The 20,125-nt window shown below is 36.7% G+C and overlaps 4 protein-coding genes across 8 annotated transcripts; 2 read left to right on the top strand and 2 right to left on the bottom strand.

The window, feature by feature from the left end:
• The first annotated feature begins 860 nt into the window (after nucleotides 1–860).
• Nucleotides 861–1,896, top strand: LOC105170171 (Bifunctional inhibitor/lipid-transfer protein/seed storage 2S albumin superfamily protein). Its single transcript, XM_011090816.3, has 3 exons — nucleotides 861–1,318; nucleotides 1,404–1,505; nucleotides 1,591–1,896. Exons 1-3 carry the CDS (start codon nucleotides 955–957, stop codon nucleotides 1,713–1,715), a joined length of 591 nt encoding a protein of 196 aa, XP_011089118.1. The 5' UTR covers nucleotides 861–954; the 3' UTR covers nucleotides 1,716–1,896.
• Nucleotides 1,897–2,198: 302 nt separating this feature from the next.
• LOC105170170 (transmembrane protein, putative (Protein of unknown function, DUF538)) lies at nucleotides 2,199–5,994 on the top strand. Of its 2 annotated transcripts, none has more exons than XM_011090815.3 (2): nucleotides 2,199–2,814; nucleotides 4,040–5,994. In XM_011090815.3, the coding sequence occupies exons 1-2, from the start codon at nucleotides 2,326–2,328 to the stop codon at nucleotides 4,082–4,084; spliced, it is 534 nt and encodes a 177-aa protein (XP_011089117.1). In that variant the 5' UTR covers nucleotides 2,199–2,325; the 3' UTR covers nucleotides 4,085–5,994. The 2 variants fall into 2 exon arrangements, with proteins under 2 accessions (XP_011089117.1, XP_011089116.1); XM_011090814.3 differs by having other exon boundaries at nucleotides 2,203–2,823.
• A 294-nt stretch (nucleotides 5,995–6,288) lies between these two features.
• LOC105170172 (F-box/kelch-repeat protein At1g55270) lies at nucleotides 6,289–10,618 on the bottom strand. 3 transcript variants are annotated; one of them, XR_016067309.1, is made up of 3 exons: nucleotides 10,139–10,618; nucleotides 7,494–8,969; nucleotides 6,289–6,596 (listed from the first exon to the last, which is right to left on the bottom strand). XR_016067309.1 is itself a non-coding variant. In XM_011090817.3 (2 exons), the coding sequence occupies exons 1-2, from the start codon at nucleotides 10,199–10,201 to the stop codon at nucleotides 7,719–7,721; spliced, it is 1,314 nt and encodes a 437-aa protein (XP_011089119.1). In that variant the 5' UTR covers nucleotides 10,202–10,618; the 3' UTR covers nucleotides 7,288–7,718. The 3 variants fall into 3 exon arrangements, 1 of the variants encoding a protein (XP_011089119.1); XR_016067310.1 differs by having other exon boundaries at nucleotides 6,572–6,960; XM_011090817.3 differs by lacking the exon at nucleotides 6,289–6,596 and having other exon boundaries at nucleotides 7,288–8,969.
• Nucleotides 10,619–13,163: 2,545 nt separating this feature from the next.
• LOC105170174 (DEAD-box ATP-dependent RNA helicase 37) lies at nucleotides 13,164–19,439 on the bottom strand. 2 transcript variants are annotated; one of them, XM_011090819.3, is made up of 7 exons: nucleotides 19,299–19,439; nucleotides 17,980–18,937; nucleotides 17,806–17,889; nucleotides 16,616–16,858; nucleotides 15,369–15,536; nucleotides 14,624–14,737; nucleotides 13,164–14,118 (listed from the first exon to the last, which is right to left on the bottom strand). In XM_011090819.3, exons 2-7 carry the CDS (start codon nucleotides 18,718–18,720, stop codon nucleotides 13,636–13,638), a joined length of 1,833 nt encoding a protein of 610 aa, XP_011089121.1. In that variant the 5' UTR covers nucleotides 18,721–18,937; nucleotides 19,299–19,439; the 3' UTR covers nucleotides 13,164–13,635. The 2 variants fall into 2 exon arrangements, with proteins under 2 accessions (XP_011089121.1, XP_011089120.1); XM_011090818.3 differs by having other exon boundaries at nucleotides 19,224–19,421.
• Nucleotides 19,440–20,125: the final 686 nt, after the last annotated feature.

Genomic DNA, 20,125 nt, shown 5'->3' with positions numbered 1-20,125 from the left:
TTGAATTATAATTTTATGAAGTTTAATAAGTTTGATCCTTATATTTTAAAATATTTACATGGCCTATTTATAATTGGATTAGCATAATATAATATGATGAATTTTAATTAGATCACTTAATAGTTTCAAATTTTTACTATTATTTAAATGATCATTAACTTTTTTCATTTAATACATGGAGAGAGATATATTTTATAAAATTGAGAAACACATTTATACTCAACTAACGTAATAATTGTGGTATTGATGTTTTAGTTTAGTGGAGATGTAAAAAAAATGTTGTCATCATGTGAGTGGTTTTGAATGAATATAAAATTGGTATGTGGAGAATTGCAGTGTTGAATGATGCATTTGAAATTTGGTAACATGCAATATTAATTTCACATTAATTGTTGTCGCTCAAAAGTTGGTGTCACCATTAAATATCATTCTATCCTATCTAACAAAATTGCACTTCTCACTTGTGATTTTTACATAAGTTTTGTATTGATTTATTAATTCAAGATGTGGGGTAAATACTAAATACTAATATGCATGGATTGAAGAGGGGTCACGGGTGAGTCCATGGAATGCAAAATAAAAGAGGGTTGAATTATAATAGTGATCACGGGATTCAATTCCAATATAATTATTCTACTTTTCCAAATCTCCATCAAATACGACAATTTCTTCTTCATTATCGCTGTCAAATGTCAATCACATCCACACTCTCCCCCACCCCTCTCTCCAAACACACTTGTGAATTCTAATGTTGTTGTAATAATTAGATTTAGATATAGATCCAACTCATCCAAAAATTCTTTCTTCCCAACTACCCCTTATTTACAATTACTTTTAGTATTCCCATAGTAATCATCACAAGACACACAAGTATTTATACCAAGTGATGTATGTTGGATCTCACATCAACCCCAACACCCTTCCCCTCTCTCTCAGACAGGTCGCAGTATCAAAATGGACTACTCCAACTCCAAGAAAGGCAGTCAGGCGCAGGGGCTACGGCTGCTGCCTCTCCAATGCACTTTGGTATTGTTGTTGAGCAGTATTGCAACATGTGATGTAGACAAGGACAAGTTAAAGTGTGGGGATGAGCTTGTGGGGCTGGCGACATGCCTTCCCTATGTAAGCGGTGAATCCAAGACACCCCCAATTGACTGCTGCGCTGGTCTGAAGCAAGTGTTGCACAAGAGCCCTGAATGCATCTGCTTGTTGGTGAAAGATAGAAATGACCCCAGCCTTGGCCTCAAGATCAATGCCACACTTGCGCTCACCCTCCCTTCTCAGTGCCATGCGCCTGCTAATGTCTCCCACTGTCCAGGTAATTACTCCATCCCCCCCTATTCTGTTGCTCACTCTCTCTCTTTATATGTATGTATGGTGATTGGGCTGAATGTGGGTTCCAGCTCTGCTGCACTTGCCACCAAATTCACCAGACGCCAAGGTGTTTGAGGATTTTGCAAATCAAGGCAATGCTACCACTACTAGTGCACCTGCTGCTGCTTCTGGTAAGAAATTACAAATTATATTATTAACATATGTATATGTGATCACTGATAATCGACTTGGATTTATGATTTGCTTTTAATGAAGGGGATTCATCCACGAGGAGTGCTGGTGAGAGGAGTGATGGAGGAAAGAAATTAGGCATGGAAATGGTTTCAGTGTCAGCAGGGGTGTTGCTCATGAGTATAGTGTTTGATTTGTATGGGTGTTGAGGAGAAAACTGGTTTGTTATATGAATGTTTTTATGTGTTGGTAGTTGATGATTGGTGGTTGTGGTTAATTTTGCTTGATCAGTAGACTATGTGTATGTCTGTGTCTGTGTGTATGTCTCAGTCTCAGCCTCCTCCGTCATACATGATTAATGATTAATGATTAATGATTAATGATTGCAAATGGGACACTCTCAAACTTCATTTTGTTTTCAACTAAATTTGTTTACCCTTTACCTCAATAAACTTGTAACTCATTTCTAATTACACACACTCAATTATATGATAAGATCAAAGTTAATTATTTATAGTTCAAAAAATAAAATCATTTGTATACCCAATTCAAGAATTATTAACTAATTTATCCAAACTCAATCATCACATACATACCAAGAAATTAAATTAAAAAATAATACACCGCCTTTCTTTCTTTTTTTTTTTTATTTATTTTGGCGGTCAAATAGAAGAGAATATCCACATTATTCATTCATTCATACTCTTAACTCTATAAACGAACCAAGTGTCTGTTGTTGTTGTTGTTGTTGTTATCTTTCTCCACATAACAAGAACAGAAAATCCATCACCATCACCCATCACCCATCACCCATCACCCATGGCCATGCCGCCTTCCAACCCCAAGATTCACTGTTTTTTCCTTCTCTTTCCTCTCTTAAGCCTCTGCTCCTACGCCCTCTTCTTATCCCCCACCACCCCACCACCTCCCAAGCCTACCGTCTACGACCTCCTCCCCAAGTACGGTCTCCCTCGTGGCCTTTTGCCCGACTCTGTACTCGATTACACCCTCTCCGAGGATGGAGACTTTGAGGTTACCCTGGAGAACCCGTGTTACATAGACTTCGACTACTTGGTTTACTATGACAAAAAGATTACTGGCAAGTTGAGTATTGGGTCTATTACCGAGTTGAAAGGGATTCAGGTGCAGAGATTCTACTTCTTGTGGTTCGATGTTGATGAGATCAGAGTTGACTTGCCCCCCTCTGATAGTATTTACTTCACTGTGGGGATTATTAACAAGAAACTTGATGTGGATCAGTTCTTGACTGTTCGTTCTTGCAAGGATAAGGCCGTCACCCTCAGAGAGGTCGTTGAGGTGCAATGTTTTTTGTTTTCTTGATTTTTGAAATTTTTGGATTCAATTTTACTGATCCATTGCTGGTGTTCCTTCTTTGGTTTTTAACCTTTGGATTGTTTTGATCAAACATAATGTGTCGGCTCTTGATATGTTGGAAAAACTGAGATATGGGAACATTATATTTGGAAGGTTTAAGATTTTGCTATTTTCTGGAACAAGGTGGTTTTGACTTTCAATATATAAGGGCTTCTTTTTGGTAAGTTGGAGCATCGATTTGGGAAAAAGGAAACTAGATTTTGGAGATGGCAAGAGTGATTAGATGTCTGTTATTGATTGTGAGTGAAGTAGTGAAAAGGGTTCATGTTATCCATTTCATTACTATGTTGAAAATGAGAGACTCAATTTTGCCTCTAAAGGTTTTTAGCTTCAAAACGTTGGCTCATCTACTGATCCAATTCTTTTTCTTGGATAACACTCACCTGTTATCTGTAATTTTATATTGATATAAAAAATATGTTGTGATTTGTTTCTTCGGCTTTCATGTTTTAACTTCAAGGGGATAGCTTTTTTAGCAAGGGATTTTGCTTTTATCAGTTCTGTTTCTTGTTTAAAAGAAAAAGATTTAACGGTGAGGGACTCACAATATACACGGCTCATTATATTTACAGCTATGGAATTTGTAAGGCCTCAACTGTATGGGAGGTGGAAACTGACTGAGTATGGAACTTTAGAATGGATTGGCTAAATTCCTTTTCATGCACTACCTACGAAATACATTTGTCATCCAATGTTACTGCAAAGTTCTATGAAGAAGGAAATCCCGGCTGGGGCTATGATGGGGCTGAGTGTCGCGTGTGTTTGAAAAAGTTTGGTTACCATCAGCAGTGCCCTCTATCGGAGCAATTGAAAAATGAGCATCCCTTATACATTTATACTACATTTGGATGCAAGGATTTGGATTTGGAAGATTTGAATTCCTTAGAAACATTAAATTGTGGGAGCAAGTCCAGAGGGTCTATTATTGTGGATTTGAAATCTCTAGCTCTAATTCCATGATTCCAAACATAACCTTATAGTATAGTGTCAAATTAATGTAGTTTGTGTGGAAAAATTGGCTTTTTTGCTAACGTGCTATTGGTTCTATTCTTGTTATAGCATGCTCTTCTTCCTTTCTTTTGGTTCATTTTTTCATGCTCATGTTATAATTCTCATCTCTTATATTTGTTAATTACAGCTTCCAACATCAATGGAAGATATCCCGATTCTTGTGACCGAGTAGGCTGCAACAGATAAATGGGAGGCTGCCGCAACCAGAAGATATTTTCTTGGAACCCAATGTGGGGTTAAGTGTAACTATGTAGGTTAGAATATGTAGCCTAGCTCAAGCTCTCAATGTACTTGAACAGAAGCAAGGAAGTTGGTTTTATGTACTGTTCTGAACTTCATTGCATCTGATCACCTGATCATTGAAAGGAGAAATCCGTTTGTACTGAGACAGTTATGAATGAGATTCTGCAATAAATTGACTTGAATTCTGTTACCCAAGAAACCATGTCAAATGCTTGGCGAGCAAATCTGCTGAAATTGGAAAGGGATTATTTTCTCTTGTATGTTCAGAATGCTGGCAGATAACGTCCCAATTCATTTCCACCATTTCTTGATCTATGAATTTTTTTTTGAGAGGTCTTGATCTATGAATTTACTAGTTGCATTTGCTGTTAAATTCATTAGCTTTTTGAGTTATAATGCAATCCTTCGCTCTTGAGCTGCGTTCAGACAGAGAGACACTGTTACCTGTGCATACACATTCTGGTGAACAAGCCTCGGTTTCTTGGTTTATGAAGATGATGGTCTGAAAATTGGATTTGGAGTCGATACCTCTGTTGATTCAGTCATACATCAAGTTAAAGAAACATTGTACAAGTGTAGAGAATTCCTGTCACATCTTTACTTGATTTTCAAGATAGTCCACCAACTCTCTAAAAAGAATGTCTAACATGATTTCAAACTACGGAAACTTCGTGGGAGCTTCCGCTCTTCATTTTCACATGAGAAAATGGTGGGTTATGGATCAAAATTGAGTGGTGGAAGGGAGAAAGCAGGAGGCATAGTTTGACACAGCAACAAGACAGACAGGATGTTCATATCATCAATTTGTTAGGTGACTTGAACAAATATTCATGAAGAAATTGCTGCTTTTCATCTTTTTCTGCTTACTTTTTCACTTTGGAAAGCTTCTGAACAGGTTTTTATATAAAGGATTGTTATATAGACACGTTTCGGAAAGAATGATTTCAATTTTTATATTAACGGTTCTGGCATTCAAATGTATTGTCTTAATTTCAATTTTTATATTAACGGTTCTGGCATTCAAATGTATTGTCTTAAAAATGCTTTCATGATCATCGTGTTTTCAAGAATAAGTTATGATGTAAAAAGTGACCATCACAATTATTTAATCTTCTTATGATATAATTATCAAAGTTAGGTAATTGAATAAATTTAATCTTTCCAGTATGAACGAACATATTAAAAGTTAATCCATCTTAAAGCTATGCGGACAAAGAGAAGAGACAATAAAATAGACAAGTCTCTTAACTTATGTTTCTTGACCTCACCATCCATTTCCTTCACTTTCTTTTCAACTTCTGTCCTCTTTCTCTACACTTTCTTCCACTCAAAACGCGCTTAAGAAAGAACTAAGCTCAGAGGCACAAGTTAATCTCGACTATAATTACTGAGTGTTGCTGTTAAGCATCCATATCCTATCATCAGAGCCTCTTGCTTCACAAAGTGCAGAGGAATACCATAAATGGATCATCATGAGGAGGGCAGTTTTAGTGGCAGCTGCAAAAAGACTGATAGCTCAGAGGATAAAGCTCAAAGAAGAAGAATTATGCTCCTCAGGGAGCTTCTTGTGGAGGATGTGAACAAACAGGCTGATGACTTTATCAAGAAATTCAGGAAACAGCTGAAGGTTGAGCGCCAAGAGTCTTTAAAGCGTCATCGTTAAGCCATAAATCAATTCGGTACTAGACTGTCAAAAATCAGAAATGTATCATGTTATGGATCATCAAGGGAGTTTGCGGTCTTGTTTTGAACGAATTTTTCTCATCTTCTATTGTAGTATCAGAAGTTCCATTGTACTACCCTTTTTGTTCCTAATAGTAGTGGAAACTCCTTCAGTTATATTTGAACTCAAGTCCAGGTCATGAAGTAACTTGAAATCAACGAGCCCGGATTCTGAGACGAACATCACACAGAATGAATGGGCATGATCTTTGCTTCATCAGACAAATTTCCAACCTAAGAAACTGCGCGTTTACTAATGTAACCTGCAGGGAACAAAACTCTGTTCCTTCTACAGGATGTGTTAAAAGCTTGAAAACTAAACTGAAATGGTGCTCTGAAACTTGGATGTTAATTGCATACTATTCTTCATTGAAATATTAAATTTGATTCGAGGAAAAATTTTGTACTAGCTTGAATGTAGAACCTTGATCAGATCTCTTTTCAAGAAAAATCTTTAACCTTCTATTCTGCTAGTTTTACATGTTTACCAAATTGAAACCTTTCCAAACACCTGTGTTCTGACAGGATTTCGGTTTAGTCTCCCTCCAATCTCGAGGTTAACAATAATATATAGGAGATGGCATACTTTCATACGGTAGCAAGAGAGACAAAGATTTTCATAGTATAAGTACCCATTGCATATCCCAGCACTCTCCCACGACACCAGATGATATTTAGGAAAGCACTTTTCTTCTCTGTCATTTTCTGCTAATCTCTTCCTGTAAAATAGTGGACTAATGTAATCTTGCCAGTGTGAATATGCTGAAGTTAAAAATACTTAAGAAAAAAGAGCAGGCAACAAAACAAGCAAGCATGTTAGCCTTTTACTCTTCAGCATCCATTTCTCTTATGTTCCCACTTATTTCTCTTTTCTTTGGCTTTCCTCCACACGGAGAATGTGCTTAATAATTAATTAAGCTCAAAAGCTTCAAGTTAATCGTTATTATAGATGTACACTGTTGTTATTCAGCACCCATATCATATCATCAGACTCATCACAAAGCAGAGAGATTACTACTTTACCAGGAATGGATCATCATCAAGAAGGTAGTTGCAGAAAGACAGATCACTTAGAGGATAAAGCTGAAAGAAGAAAAGGAATGGGCCTCAGGCGCAGTTTCTTGTGGAGGATAGAGAAAAAGGCTCATGTTCATCAGGAATTTCAAACATCACAGGCAAAATGTAGCCTGGGGGACTTATAAATCAATGAATGGCCAGTAAATAAAAGTAAATCAAGATCAGCTACATCTCAAAAGTAAAATACTAGGATTTGTGAGACCTGATAAATTTTGTTACATGGATAAATTAAGACAATGCCACTTTCAATATTTCCATAAAACTGCATTTAATCTTAACCTGGTCGACTGCTTGAATCAAATATCAGGATCTAGGAAATCTGTGCATAGCAGGTGAAGCAAGAAACAAGTCATTCTATCTATGGTAAAGATGTAGTCTAACGTTACTTGATCACTTATATTCACAATGGATCTTCAAGATCATGAGCAACTAATATCCCATAAGATAGGGAACAGACACCTACTAGAGAAATAATGAAGATATACACAAGTTCAGAAATTATCTGCTCCCTCTTTCATGAATGTAAAATATGGTCTTACCCCAAAGTTCTATTTCCTAAGCATCTCTGTTTGGATACCAAAGGGTGAAACAATCACTAGTTTCTTGATTCCACCGCATTGGAGATTCCCTGTACTCACCAGCCATATCCATGGTCAATTCTTTCAAATACTTGAGTCAAAAGTGCGAAAATCAGCACCAACATCTGTGCTAAAAAGGGGAAAAAGTGGAGCATGGCTGATGATACAACAATTTGGTAATTCATCTCATGCTTGAAGCACCTGACAGTGCACGATGTGACTCTTTAATCCACTTCTTCCAGCAATACTTGACCATAAATTTGTGAATAGATTCCTCAAATGACCTTTACTGGCAATATTCTCCCAGATTTGCGGATTGCTCTCCACTCGTTTATCAGGATTCGAAACATCAACCATGCTGATGCTCATATTGTTACGAATTATACAAAGCTTCCCATTAAGAGGTACAAGAGCAGCAGCCTCAAGAGCACGAGAATTGCCAAGATGCAGCTTGCTATCAATGAATCTGCTCCAAGAATCTGTGCCTTCATCATATACTCTTAGCTTACAACCATCACGACAGTCTAAAGCATAAAGCTTGCCATTCATAGAGATACTTGGGTTGCGCCAACCAGCAACCATCCCGTCATTCATTGGACTCCATGTATTGGTTTCCGGTGTATAGGCTTCACTCAAGACCTCCCTGTGGGTTCCAAGCCCCTTTAGGAACCACTTGCCATCATATACAACCCCAATAAATGGCACCATAGCTGTGCTCATATCAGAGATAAAGCTCCATCTGTTTCTGTTGGGATCATAAACTTCAGCCGACCGCAGAGTTCTCTGGATCCCTTCACATTCTCCTCCGGCAACGTAAAGACAGTTGTTAATGACACACGAACCAAAGAAGTGCCTTCTGCGAAGCATGTCCGGTGCCCTGTGCCATTTATTTGTCCGAGCACTGTAAAAAATCACCCGTCTCATAGATCCCTTTAGTGGATCTTTGCCGCCAAATAAGTATAGGTGACAACCACTAAGGACAGCACAGCCAAACCCAAGGGCTGCGCTGTACTCTACTGGAACAGGTGGAAGCGGCTGCCACAGTTGGTAGGTCGGATCAAAAGCATGCCATGAAATTCGGCCGTCACGGTCTCTCTTGATGACATATACCCATTCTTCTGCCATACCAAGACTCTTCCTGAGAGAATAGAAAAAGTTTCCAGCCAGGAGCTTGAACCACCTCTTGCAAACTAGACGAAGTTTATTGTGTTCTATTCGAGGGACTCGGATCAGACAAGCAATTGCAAGATCATCAGGGAGTCCTGGAAGAAGTGGTGGCTGCACCCTTGTCCTTTCCCGGCGGGAGTTCTTTGCCTTGTGTGCCCGAGGATTAATATTGGGTTGGATACAAAGTTTAGATCCCGGGACAAATTTACTTGCCCCAACAACTGTTTTCAACCCTGAATCAACCTTGCAATAACACGATACAGAATCAACCTGCAAAAGTTTCCATTCATCATATGTCGATGACACATACAACATGGTGATGCACTAAATTTCGGCAACAAGAAGTCTGTTAAGCTAATGGAAAGTTGATAGCTCGTACATTTGTGTTACTTCAATTTCATTTATGTCATGTGGACTGTGTTCACCCTGTGACTCTTTGGAGTCCTCATATCTCCTCGAAAGCATGATACAAAACCTAAGAACTTTACCATGACTAACATTTAAAAAGAAAGTAAGAAAATTTTGTCTTCATATCATTGTCTTAGTTATAATATACATACTTCAGAGGCACTATTCCAACTTCGACATTACATAACATAATGCCTTTTATGTTCGTCCTACTCTCGGCATTACAGAATCTTATTTCCAGATGCCTTCATCTTTATTTTTATTATTTTGTGTGTGTGCATATATCTTAAAGGGCTAAATCCATTCAATGCTGCAACAGCTCCAACTGCCTACAAGCAAAAATGGGTTTCCTTGATCCAAAGATCTGCCACATGCATCTATAACTTTAACCAGTGAGTCGTCTAGCCGGCTCATTCATGGACACAAGCTCTTTGAGAATTCTTTTTGTAATAGAATTCATCCCTTAACAAAACCAAACAAGGGAAACTCTAATCTAACTTGTTAGTTTCTTTTTCCACATCCCCTGTAGAAATTGGAAGTGACTCACTCAAAATAACTTCAACCTTCCTCCATCTCCAATCCATTCATATAAATCTATTGCTTTAACTTTTGAAACCAAGTTGACATCAAAACAATTGCTGCACCATGAAATTTTCTAGAGAAAACACCAGCTCATCCATGGGGAGTGCACCATCCTCATCCATCCTCCGGTGCATAAAAGTTTGATAAAAATCAACAAAAAAATTCAACCAAGAGTTATTTCCCAACCAAACCCATCGATGGCTCAAGCGAAGGAATTATTAAAGATCATATCTTTCTACATGAATTCAGCTGGGCATATTCCAAAATCATGAAAAAACAGAAACAACAATTTAAAACTCAAAAAGAAAAACCCACAACACATTCTCCTCATATAATCAAGAATTCTTACATGAGTGGCACATTACCTAGAATTTCATCTGGGCATCATCAGAAACATACAAATTCAAGAAATTACCAGCAGAAATTGTCAAAGATCATGTTAAACTCACCAGTGGAGCTTGAACCCTGAAACCCCTCTGTCCATTAGGAGACCTCTCAATTGTTTGCTCCATAGATATCAAAACTGGAGTCTCACATACATAAAATGGGCACCTTTTTCTTCACAAACTCAGATCAAGATCTCAACAAAAATTTCTGAATAACTCACCAGTTGAGAAGAAAGCCGAAATCTTTACACACCAACCAAACATAACAGAAAAAGAAAAACCCCAAGCCCCAAGAAAGACCCTTTTTTGAGGTCCCTATTTCTTTCAGCTCTGCAAATACAAACAGCAAAAATTGGCTTGGGAGTTAGGACTCTACAGCTACTTGAAAACGTGAAGGATATCTATTTCCTCCTCCTTAGCTCCTCTCTCTACACACCACAAATACACACACACACTAAACTGACATATACATACATAAAAACACTCTTTTGTTTCTCTGACTGAGTAGACTTAAAAAAAGGCTAAACTGAAGATTACAGCTGGACCCATTGTCTTTAGTGTCAACAAACTTCAATTTACTTTTTCAGATTTCATAGTTAATACATTCATTATATTATTACCTAAAATACAATCTCAGCCAAAAATTAAATAAATAAATTCAAGCTTAGCTGCAGACAAGAAAGCTGTTCAGATTTTTCAATGTCTGCATTAAATTAACGGGTCAAGCTAATGTGTGTATGAGATAGAAAGGGAGGTGGGAGGAAAAAGTTTATGATTTTTCTTATTTCTTTAAATTCTTTTTTGCTATTTATTGACAAATAACATATAAAGATTTTATTTTTATAGTTGAGTGTGAGTGAATGATGGTGGATTGCCCCTATTCAAGAATTGTTTATGTTGTACATTTAATAATCTAAAAATATAGAGATATTGATTCATAGGATAAATTAATTGAGGGTGTATGGATTTTATTAGGTAATACATTTTATGAATCAACATAATTAAAGGTCCGCCTTTTAAATTTGAACAAATGAAGACCTTGGTGTATAATATTATGTTTCATGGGATGGGTATTCATATTCACAATCAACCAACCTAAAAATTTAAACAAAAAAATACCAATAATATGAATTGCTTCACAAACTGAATGCATATAATTTAATTGGGATGTGTTTTTTCTTTTACATGTTTATTTGGAACATCACAAAAGAGTGTCTTGTATTCTTCTCTAATTTAATTTGAGGATTTGGTGCGATAATTGCAGATGTTAATGGGTGTGGGTCTGCTCATAAAGAAATAAAACAAATGAAGCAGACAATTAAATGAGATATCTGAATTAAAGAGAAATTATTCTCCAAATATTATTATAATTTAATTGGTTTGGAGTTTGGAGAGGTAAGAATACAATACAACCCTCAAAGGCTATACAAGAAAGAAACCCTATTACAAAGGGCAACATAATTAATTGGAAAAAGACTCCCTCCTCACTCCTCACTCCTCACTCCCATCAATGTCCCAACAATAACCCACCTACTAAATTAAAACCATAAATTCTTCAATTCATTTAATCGGAAAAAAGAAAAGAAAGAAAATGTGCATATTTCCTTTTTTGCCCTTCCAAAAAATCTAATTATCTAATATTTTCTCTTCTTTTTTTTTTTTTTTTCATTTGAGTGAAAAATCACTACTTTATGACTACCAATATTGATTCAAGACAATATTTACTCTCCACATAAATTATATTTGTCAAAACCAAACCGCTTACAACTTAATTATTGTCCCTCGATAAACTCTTTTTTCATCCACATCATTTAATTTTTGCCGGCCTCATTATTATTTGTTTAATATTTATTGATAATAAATCATTAAGGCGTAAGATATTAATTTCAATTTATCAATTCATATATAGATATTAAAAAAAGAAAGGAAAGGGATTATTTGGAGAAATGAGTTTGAAAGGGTAAAAAATAGGAAGCATGCAATGCAATGATCAAAAATTGCACTTAACATTTTTGGCTGCATTTGGAAGGTCAAAGAGCTGCTCTGCTGCTTTCCTTTCCATTCCCTCTCTCCATCCAAATCATATATATATATATATATATAAATGAAATGAAATGAAATTTCCACTTACTAATACTACTATTATTATTATTATTATTGATGTTGTGTACAACACGCACACGCCCGGACGTGTGTGCGTGAGGGAGTGGCAAGTTGAACCACTCCATGTTTGCTTGACAGATCCATTTGTCTCCTTTCTTTGCACTTATGTGCTTTGGATTGGGAGTTTTGCACTAACTCAACTTTCCTTCCTATCTCCTCATCCTCATTCTTTTTTATTTCCCAACCAATTTCTTGACAAATTCCAACACCCTTAGTCATAATAAAAGTGGGGACCCATTAATATTGCCACATTAGACTTTGTCATAATAATAATTATTATTATAATATACATTGCATACATGTTTTGACTAGCAAAATTTAAGTTCAATTCAGGCTGATTCAAGAGATGACGTCAGCATCACAAACTCCCTTAATTGTCAAAACAAACAAACCATTCAATTCATTTACCTAAGATATTTCAAGATAATGATTTATAATAATATAGCAATCAAACACTGATTCTTGTACTCAGTACATAAATCAGAATCTAAACTGAACTATCCACTAATTTCAACTTTTATACTCGTATCCAACCTAGTTAACAACAATTTCATCAATTTAAGATTCAATCATGGTCCAATTGTTAGTTAACAACAATTTCATCAATTTATGATTCAATCATGGTCCAACTCTTGTGCATCAATCGTTGTTGGTTATCATACCAAGGAAAAAAAAAAAAACAAACCCTTCTTCTAGAAGAGTTAATGGTCCATGCATTGACCAATTGACAAATGTTAGGCAACTAATCCACCGGCATTTAAATATAGTATGTAAAATGGGTACGACTTACCATTCACAATCCACAATTCACAAACGCTCATGTACTTAAATTGCCTCTATTCCACCGGTTTTTAGCTAATCTTTTTGTCTTCTCATACCCCTGAAGAAAATCATACTTTGAAACTACCTAAACACTCCCAAGGAAGAACAGAAAGGGTTACTACTACTATAATAATACAACAGCAGCAAAAGATTGGAAGGGGCTGTGCCAATTTTTGGGGTGACGGGGATCTGCAGAAGGAATTTACAACTGAAAGGCAGAAATGAATAGACTTGTGAGATGTACAAACTAAAATGCTGGCGCTAACATGATTTCTACCCCTCCATGGAACTCTACAAAACCTCAAAACTAATATTTAAGCAGTGAATTGGTCGGCAAAAGGACCACATGTTCTAAGACTATCATACCAATTATTTTCCGAAAACTTGCCAACATTACGGCACATCTCAGAGCATATGAAGCAATACGCCTGCCAACCACCATCTTGGATGGAGCGAAAAGGACTTTCTGGTTAAGATGATGCACATCAGTATTAAACATGTGATTGCTCTAGAGTAAGAAGAAACGTAGACCTCAGATTACACCTGCAATTGCCAAGTTAAGAAATGGTACGTTTTTAGTCCCATGCGCTAGTCACAGTAGTAGGCCCGAAACCTCCACCGTACCCACCAGATGCAACATATCCATTGTTGATGTGGCCCCCACCATATGAGTCCATTCCACCTCGGTTGAAAGGGGTGTCTCTTCGAAAATCACGACTACCAAATCGTCCTCCCCCACGACGGTTCCTTCCGAAGGTTGATCGAGCTGCAAATCGGGACAGCCAGGCAGGCACTTCCTGATGTGCTTCTTGCATCAAATCTGCCAATGGTCTTGCCAATGAGGAATTGTTCTCATTAAAGAAGGCAGTTGCCAACCCTGTTTTGCCAGCACGGCCAGTGCGTCCTATGCGGTGGACATAATCATCTATATCATTTGGAAGATCAAAGTTGACCACATGTGCAACATGCGGGATATCAAGACCACGTGCTGCCACATCAGTTGCAACCAATATTGGTGTTTTGCCAGTTTTGAAAGATCTCAAGGCATATTCTCGATCCTGCAGCCCAGTCAATGCAAATAAAGATTAGAAAATGTAGTGTGCAGTGATCCATATTCAACAAACTACATAAATTTCAACTTGTAATGCTCCATACAACGAGGATAGGATAGGTTTGTCTTGATAGAACAGGAAACATGCAAGATTTCAGAAGGGGGGGGTTGTCATGTAACCTTCTCTTTGTCTCTGTATTTCCACATAATTTGTCTCGCTCAAATGGCATGACAAAACCATACATATGATATAGTAATCAGGAAGAAACAATTATAGACAGCGATGGCTATAAGACATAGAAAGATCATCGTAAGTCTTCCCAGAATGCCAAAATACAGAATGAATAGACCCAAGAGCATAATTAGATATGAACAACGAAATCCAATCCACCGCTTAAGTATCTTGAAAATTGTGAAAAAGCAAGAAAATCTTAATCTATTCAATCAAACTCAATAGGCGAAAAGCAAAAAAAGGACCCAATCCTAGCAGGAAATCCACATATCAAACAAACCTGTTGACTCCTGTCACCATGAATGGCAGAGGCAGGAAAGTGATTCATGCAAAGCCAATGTTCAAGGGAATCAGCTCCCTTCTTTGTCTCCACAAAAACCAGAGTGAGAGCTTGCTGTAAATTAGAAAGCAAAAGAACCATGTTCAGTAAGTACAGGTCAATGCTAAATTGCACAACAAACTGTTCCTAAGAAGATATATTAGAAGCGAATAGCATAGAAGAAAGATTAATTAAGAAACTGAAAATAAATTTTAAAAGTTCATGCCCTGTTTCTACTACTATTTCCAGAAAAGTTATTTACACAGAATAGCAGCAATCCATAGATACCTCAGGTTCTGAAACAACAACCAAAGGCTACTCTGAAAAGATCTTACAACTTCAATGCTGAGAAACGATGAGGACCTATTATTCAGTCCAAGGCGATTACTTTCACCTACTCTTTTTCTGGATGTGCATACAGGTGATAGTACTCCTTCCACAAATACTGAGCCTTCCCAACTCCAACCCCTCTCAGTATCCTAGCAACTCTTTTTACACAAAGAACTGACTAAAACTCACTTCCAAAGATTTACTTCACAATTACAGAAATCAACTATCTAAATCCTTCTTTAGCACTCTGTTAATCTGTTTTACACAAATAAATAGAATCAAACAGCAGCAACATCAATCAGTACGAAAAAGAATATCCCATCGGCTCCACATGGAAATTCCAGATACAGACGGAATTTTCTGGTTGAAGTCTTACCTTTCCTTGATCACCGTTAGCCCTCTGTGCATGAAGAAGGTCCATTAGGTGGCTTCTTTTATCAGTCTCTAGCACATATTCAACTCTCTGGACAATCAAATCAGTACTAGAACCAACTCTCCCTACAGCCAGAAAGACGTAAGATGATAGAAAATCTGCAGCCAACCTCTGCATGTCATGTAAAAGTTGCAGAACATCACAAAGCTGATAATTGAAGAAAGAAGTAAAATAGGTAAATGCATTATCATGTAGAATAGTAAATGAATTATCACGTTAAATATTTTAGGATGAAGTAAATGTGGCCGAAAAAACTATATTGAACCCTAAAATGGGAACAGCACCAACCAAGAGTGAAACAAGAAATTTGTAAGCAGCAGAGTTCAGGATATTCAATGAGATAAGAAGTCTATTTAGCACTCTTCACCAAGCAGTATGGTATTAAATGATTTTGGCAAATTGCTTTAACACTTCGAAGTGTTGAATTTGATAGAGATTATTCTAGCTCTATGCTCTAATTCAGGAATCTCACATTGACTCTCAACTTTTCTCCATTGTTTTCTTTTAGTGTTGCCCTTACACCAAGATCTTCAAAATTACAAAAACTTAATTCTGGAAAAACCTTTTAATGCAACATGTAATGCTTTCTCCATAACTCATGCAACATGTAAGAACCTTCAGAGAACCAAAAAAGAAAGCAAGAAAGAATCTTCAAGAACCAAAAAGAAAGCAAGAAATATATTCCAGAACACTGTTAACTCTGACGAAGTGTTTATACATCACAAGATACTTCTTAAAATTGAAAAATATAACCATTATTGGTCAAAGTCAAACAGCATTAAATTGTATCATAAAGACCATAAATATAAGTACACGTATGCTTAAATGATAAAATTGGTAAAACAATAAAAAAAAAAGGAGTTCTATAAAGAATATTATCATCAGAGAAGAATTATTACACCAAAAGACATGGAAACTTGATATCTAATAGCTTTGAGACTTACTAAATTTTTGCCTTCCATGACAAGTTATTGGAAAATGAATTGCATATAATACCATTAAGCTCTAACACGAGTAGGTAACTAAAAAATGGCCTCAATTACGTTTGCGACCAAATATAAACAACTCAGTTCTACTCAGACTCCTGTGCAAAAGAAACTATTGCTAAATACCAAGAATTTTGGTCATTATGTTGAGCCCAACTTATTTAAGTAGCTTTTTATGATTCCTTTGGAAACAGAAAAACGGACCTGAATCTCCTTCGGGAAGGTGGCGCTAAACAGCATTGTTTGTCTTAAACCAGGAGGTGGCATGTCCATTTGTTGCACAATTCTCCTTATTTGAGGTTCAAAACCCATGTCCAACATTCTATCTGCCTCATCCAGCGCTAAGTACCTAATCAGTTGCAATGAAACTCTTGCTCTTTCCAACAAATCCACCAACCTTCCAGGAGTTGCAACAAGTATATCAACACCTCTTTCAAGTTCTCTAAGCTGTCCAGAAAGTCGATTATAGTAAGATAAAGGCTTAACATTGAGAAGAAGAAATATGAATAAGGCGAGAAGGTAAAAACAGGGATGAAAAATGATAGTGGTATGATGAGTCTTTAAAGTTCCGGCATTTTTAGAAAATAAATGAAGCTTTTTCGAGATTTGCAACAAGAAGACTAATATACATAATCAATATCTGCAAGGAGGTTCCATATAATGGTAGCCATATATAATTCATAAAAAACAATAGGCCTCCAAAATCAACATATAGTCAGCTCAAGGAATAGCAACAATGGAGTCTGCAAGAAACCAAAACAGAAGTTTGTTCTTTGACTCTTAGCCCTCCTGAGAAACTAACCAAAAAACACAAGCAGCATGTTTTGAAATGTTCATCATGAAACTAAAGCTTGAGCACAATACTTTGAAAAGCCATTAAAAATAAAATTTCCATAATATAATTTATCAATAACCTTTCTTTCTATATATTTTACGTCCAACTTTATGCACCAAGAAAAACTCAATGGATACTGCCAAATATAGTAGGTAAAGCTAATCAAATTCACACAAAGTAACAACAGGGAAACCCACATATTACACAAAGTCCGTTTGAAGTGTTTCAAATTCTCAAATTTCAGCTTGAAGTTATAAATTGGCTACAGTAGCAAAGCAAGAGCATGAAATACCTGTTAGGAATGTGAAATATATACCTAAGGCCCATTAATGAGGATAAATATCCATTCAGATGGGAATTAATACATTGTTATTCTCAAAAGATCAAAACAGAAGAGGCACACTTAAGTTTGAAATAAATAATTCAGAAACAAAAATCTATGTGTTAGTGGTAGAGAACAAGGGCGGTGGACAACAATAATTCACATAAGGTGGGTGTACCCAGAAATTTGCAGCAATTGAACCTAAAACCCAGAAGTTTCTACAGAAAAAATGAAAACCTGTAGATTTATGGGCGCACCACCATAAGCAACAACCACCCTCACACCAGTTTGGTATGCAAATTTCCTAGCTTCTTCATGAATCTGAAAGACAAAACACAAGGTCGAATCTTCACTAAGGCATGAGTCACGAATGTGCACAGAAAACAACAGAATGTCTGAATTCAGACTCACTTGCAGGGAAAGCTCCCTAGTTGGAGAAAGAATGAGGGCAAGTGGAAATGCCATGCGTGGCATGCGAGGGGGTCTCAGAGCAGACTGGCTGCTTTTCATAATTCCACTAATTATTGGGAAGCAAAACGCAGCTGTCTTCCCAGAGCCAGTCTGAGCACACGCCATCAAATCCCGGCCAGCGAGTGCTATTGGTATGGCATACCGCTGCACAGGTGTAGGCTTCACATATTTACACCTTCTAATATTTAGGTTTAAAGCTTCGCCTAAATCAATCTCGGCAAATGTATTTACTGGAGGGGGAACATCTTTTCCGCTAGTTTCAACTGGAATATCATCGTAAGCATCAAAGTTGATCCCTGTATTCTCTTGAGCCCCAAATGCCTGTTCTGTATCTAATTCGTCTTGAAAAGGATTAGATTCTCTTGCCCTCCCATGATCCCAACCATTGTTTCTATTATTCCAGGCACCACCACCACCATTACCACCACGGCTGCTGCTAACACCACCACGATCATTCCTAGGACCAACGGATCGAATCCCGGCTGGAGGAGGACCACCATGTCCCTGGTGGCCACTTCCAACAGCAGCATCATAATGCAAAACCGGAGCTGAGGTTGTGTCTACTGAGGGAGACCTATTCCTAAGATGTGGTGGAACATAACTGGTCCGCGGACCTCGAGTAGGGACCCCTATTCCACCAGCAGGGGCCTTCTCAGTTGAATCGGAGCAGGACGTCAGCATATCTAAGAAACACAATGTCCAACCTATCTCCTTCCAGTTAAAAGCCGCTTAATGCCCCACAAACAAAAGTAGCTCCAAAGCCACAACTCTCCTCCGGAGTCCAAACAAAATTGACTTCTCAGAAGCGCATATCCTATATGATGCAAAAATAGCCGCCACCATTCAAAACTTCAGCAAAAATACCAATCATACATTTGGGCACCTCGAAGTGCAATCCCTGTAAACATATCCGTAGACAAACCAAAAAAGAAGAAAACCCATTAGCAAACCTTATCCATACAGATACTCACACACACATCTACAAAAAATGCAGCTACCACTGCAGAAAGAAACAAAAAAGAAAGAAGAAGAAAAGGCTACATGCTACCACTGCAGAAAGAAAGAAAAAAGGGTACATGAAATAGTCAAAAAAAAGAAAGAAAGAAGGAAAATCAAAACAAGACGATGAGGAGTCCCTAAACAAAATCAGAAAGTAAAAAAAATGTGGTACACACAGATAATACCTAGAGTAGAGAGAGAGAGAGAGAATGGAGTGAAGAGGAAGGTACAACGGAATTGAAGGGAGAAGAGAAATAAACCCTAATTTTGGGGGCGGAGAATGTGCGATGGGAGAGCAAAGTGCATAAATATCTTTGTGTGTCGAAGTTTCGATTTTCTGGTCTCTCTCTAAAAGAGTCCACACCTTTTCTCTCTCTCTCTCACACTCTCTCTCTCTAGATATAGATATATACTGTATGGATACTTGCGTCTCTGCTTCATATTCCGTACAATATTTTTATACGTATATGTGTTTTTTGTTTTATTATTATTCTCTTTTTTTATATATATATATGTATACATATGTTGGTTTGTGGTTGGGCTTCTCTTTTGTTCCAAAAGTTTTCAAAATGGCTGCCACACTATTAAACACCATTTCTTCAATAAACTCTAATTTTATTCATTCTATTTTGATTAATATTAGAAAAATAAATTGTTTAATATAAATTAATCAGTTGTTTAAAAGGATTAAATATTCTTTTTGTATTTTTATTATTTTGATTTTGTTAATATTAAGTTTTCTATTCCTCTTACAAATATTAGATATTTGTTAGTTCAAATTTGACCTTCAAAATAATTTAGGGTGTTTATATATTTTAAGTATCAAAATATTGAAATTTTTTTACTCAAAACTATACTTTTGTGTTGGAGTTGAATAAATCAATTTCCAACACAATATTCAAAATTATATTTAACAATTTCGTATTTTGGTGCAACTCATTTGAAAATTAAATTACAGATTTGTATCTATACTACTTTTGGAACCTTTGCGGTGCATTCACATTATACAAGTAATTAATAACTTTTGTTTTTTACAAAAATAAAATATAAATTGACAGTCTTAATGTAATATTTTTGCATGCACTCG

The sequence above is a fragment of the Sesamum indicum genome, linkage group LG9 (genome assembly GCF_026168435.1).
Source record: "Sesamum indicum cultivar Baizhima isolate 11 linkage group LG9, ASM2616843v1, whole genome shotgun sequence".
NCBI classification, from domain to species: Eukaryota; Viridiplantae; Streptophyta; class Magnoliopsida; order Lamiales; family Pedaliaceae; genus Sesamum; species Sesamum indicum.
Note: the sequence above shows the minus strand (reverse complement) of the source record. Positions and strands in the feature narration are given on the sequence as shown.

Excerpts from the sequence above, each read along its gene's own strand:
- LOC105170174 (XM_011090819.3), bottom strand. The coding sequence starts at position 18,720 with ATGCTGACGTCCTGCTCCGATTCAACTGAGAAGGCCCCTGCTGGTGGA. Across the intron at positions 17,890-17,979 it reads CTAGGGAGCTTTCCCTGCAA|ATTCATGAAGAAGCTAGGAA; the intron begins GTGAGTCTGAAT and ends TTTGTCTTTCAG. Across the intron at positions 14,119-14,623 it reads ATGGTGACAGGAGTCAACAG|GATCGAGAATATGCCTTGAG; the intron begins GTTTGTTTGATA and ends ACTGGGCTGCAG.
- LOC105170172 (XM_011090817.3), bottom strand. The coding sequence starts at position 10,201 with ATGGAGCAAACAATTGAGAGGTCTCCTAATGGACAGAGGGGTTTCAGG. Across the intron at positions 8,970-10,138 it reads TCAGGGTTCAAGCTCCACTG|GTTGATTCTGTATCGTGTTA; the intron begins GTGAGTTTAACA and ends AAACTTTTGCAG.
- LOC105170171 (XM_011090816.3), top strand. The coding sequence starts at position 955 with ATGGACTACTCCAACTCCAAGAAAGGCAGTCAGGCGCAGGGGCTACGG. Across the intron at positions 1,319-1,403 it reads TAATGTCTCCCACTGTCCAG|CTCTGCTGCACTTGCCACCA; the intron begins GTAATTACTCCA and ends TGTGGGTTCCAG. Across the intron at positions 1,506-1,590 it reads TGCACCTGCTGCTGCTTCTG|GGGATTCATCCACGAGGAGT; the intron begins GTAAGAAATTAC and ends CTTTTAATGAAG.
- LOC105170170 (XM_011090814.3), top strand. The coding sequence starts at position 2,326 with ATGGCCATGCCGCCTTCCAACCCCAAGATTCACTGTTTTTTCCTTCTC. Across the intron at positions 2,824-4,039 it reads CCCTCAGAGAGGTCGTTGAG|CTTCCAACATCAATGGAAGA; the intron begins GTGCAATGTTTT and ends TGTTAATTACAG.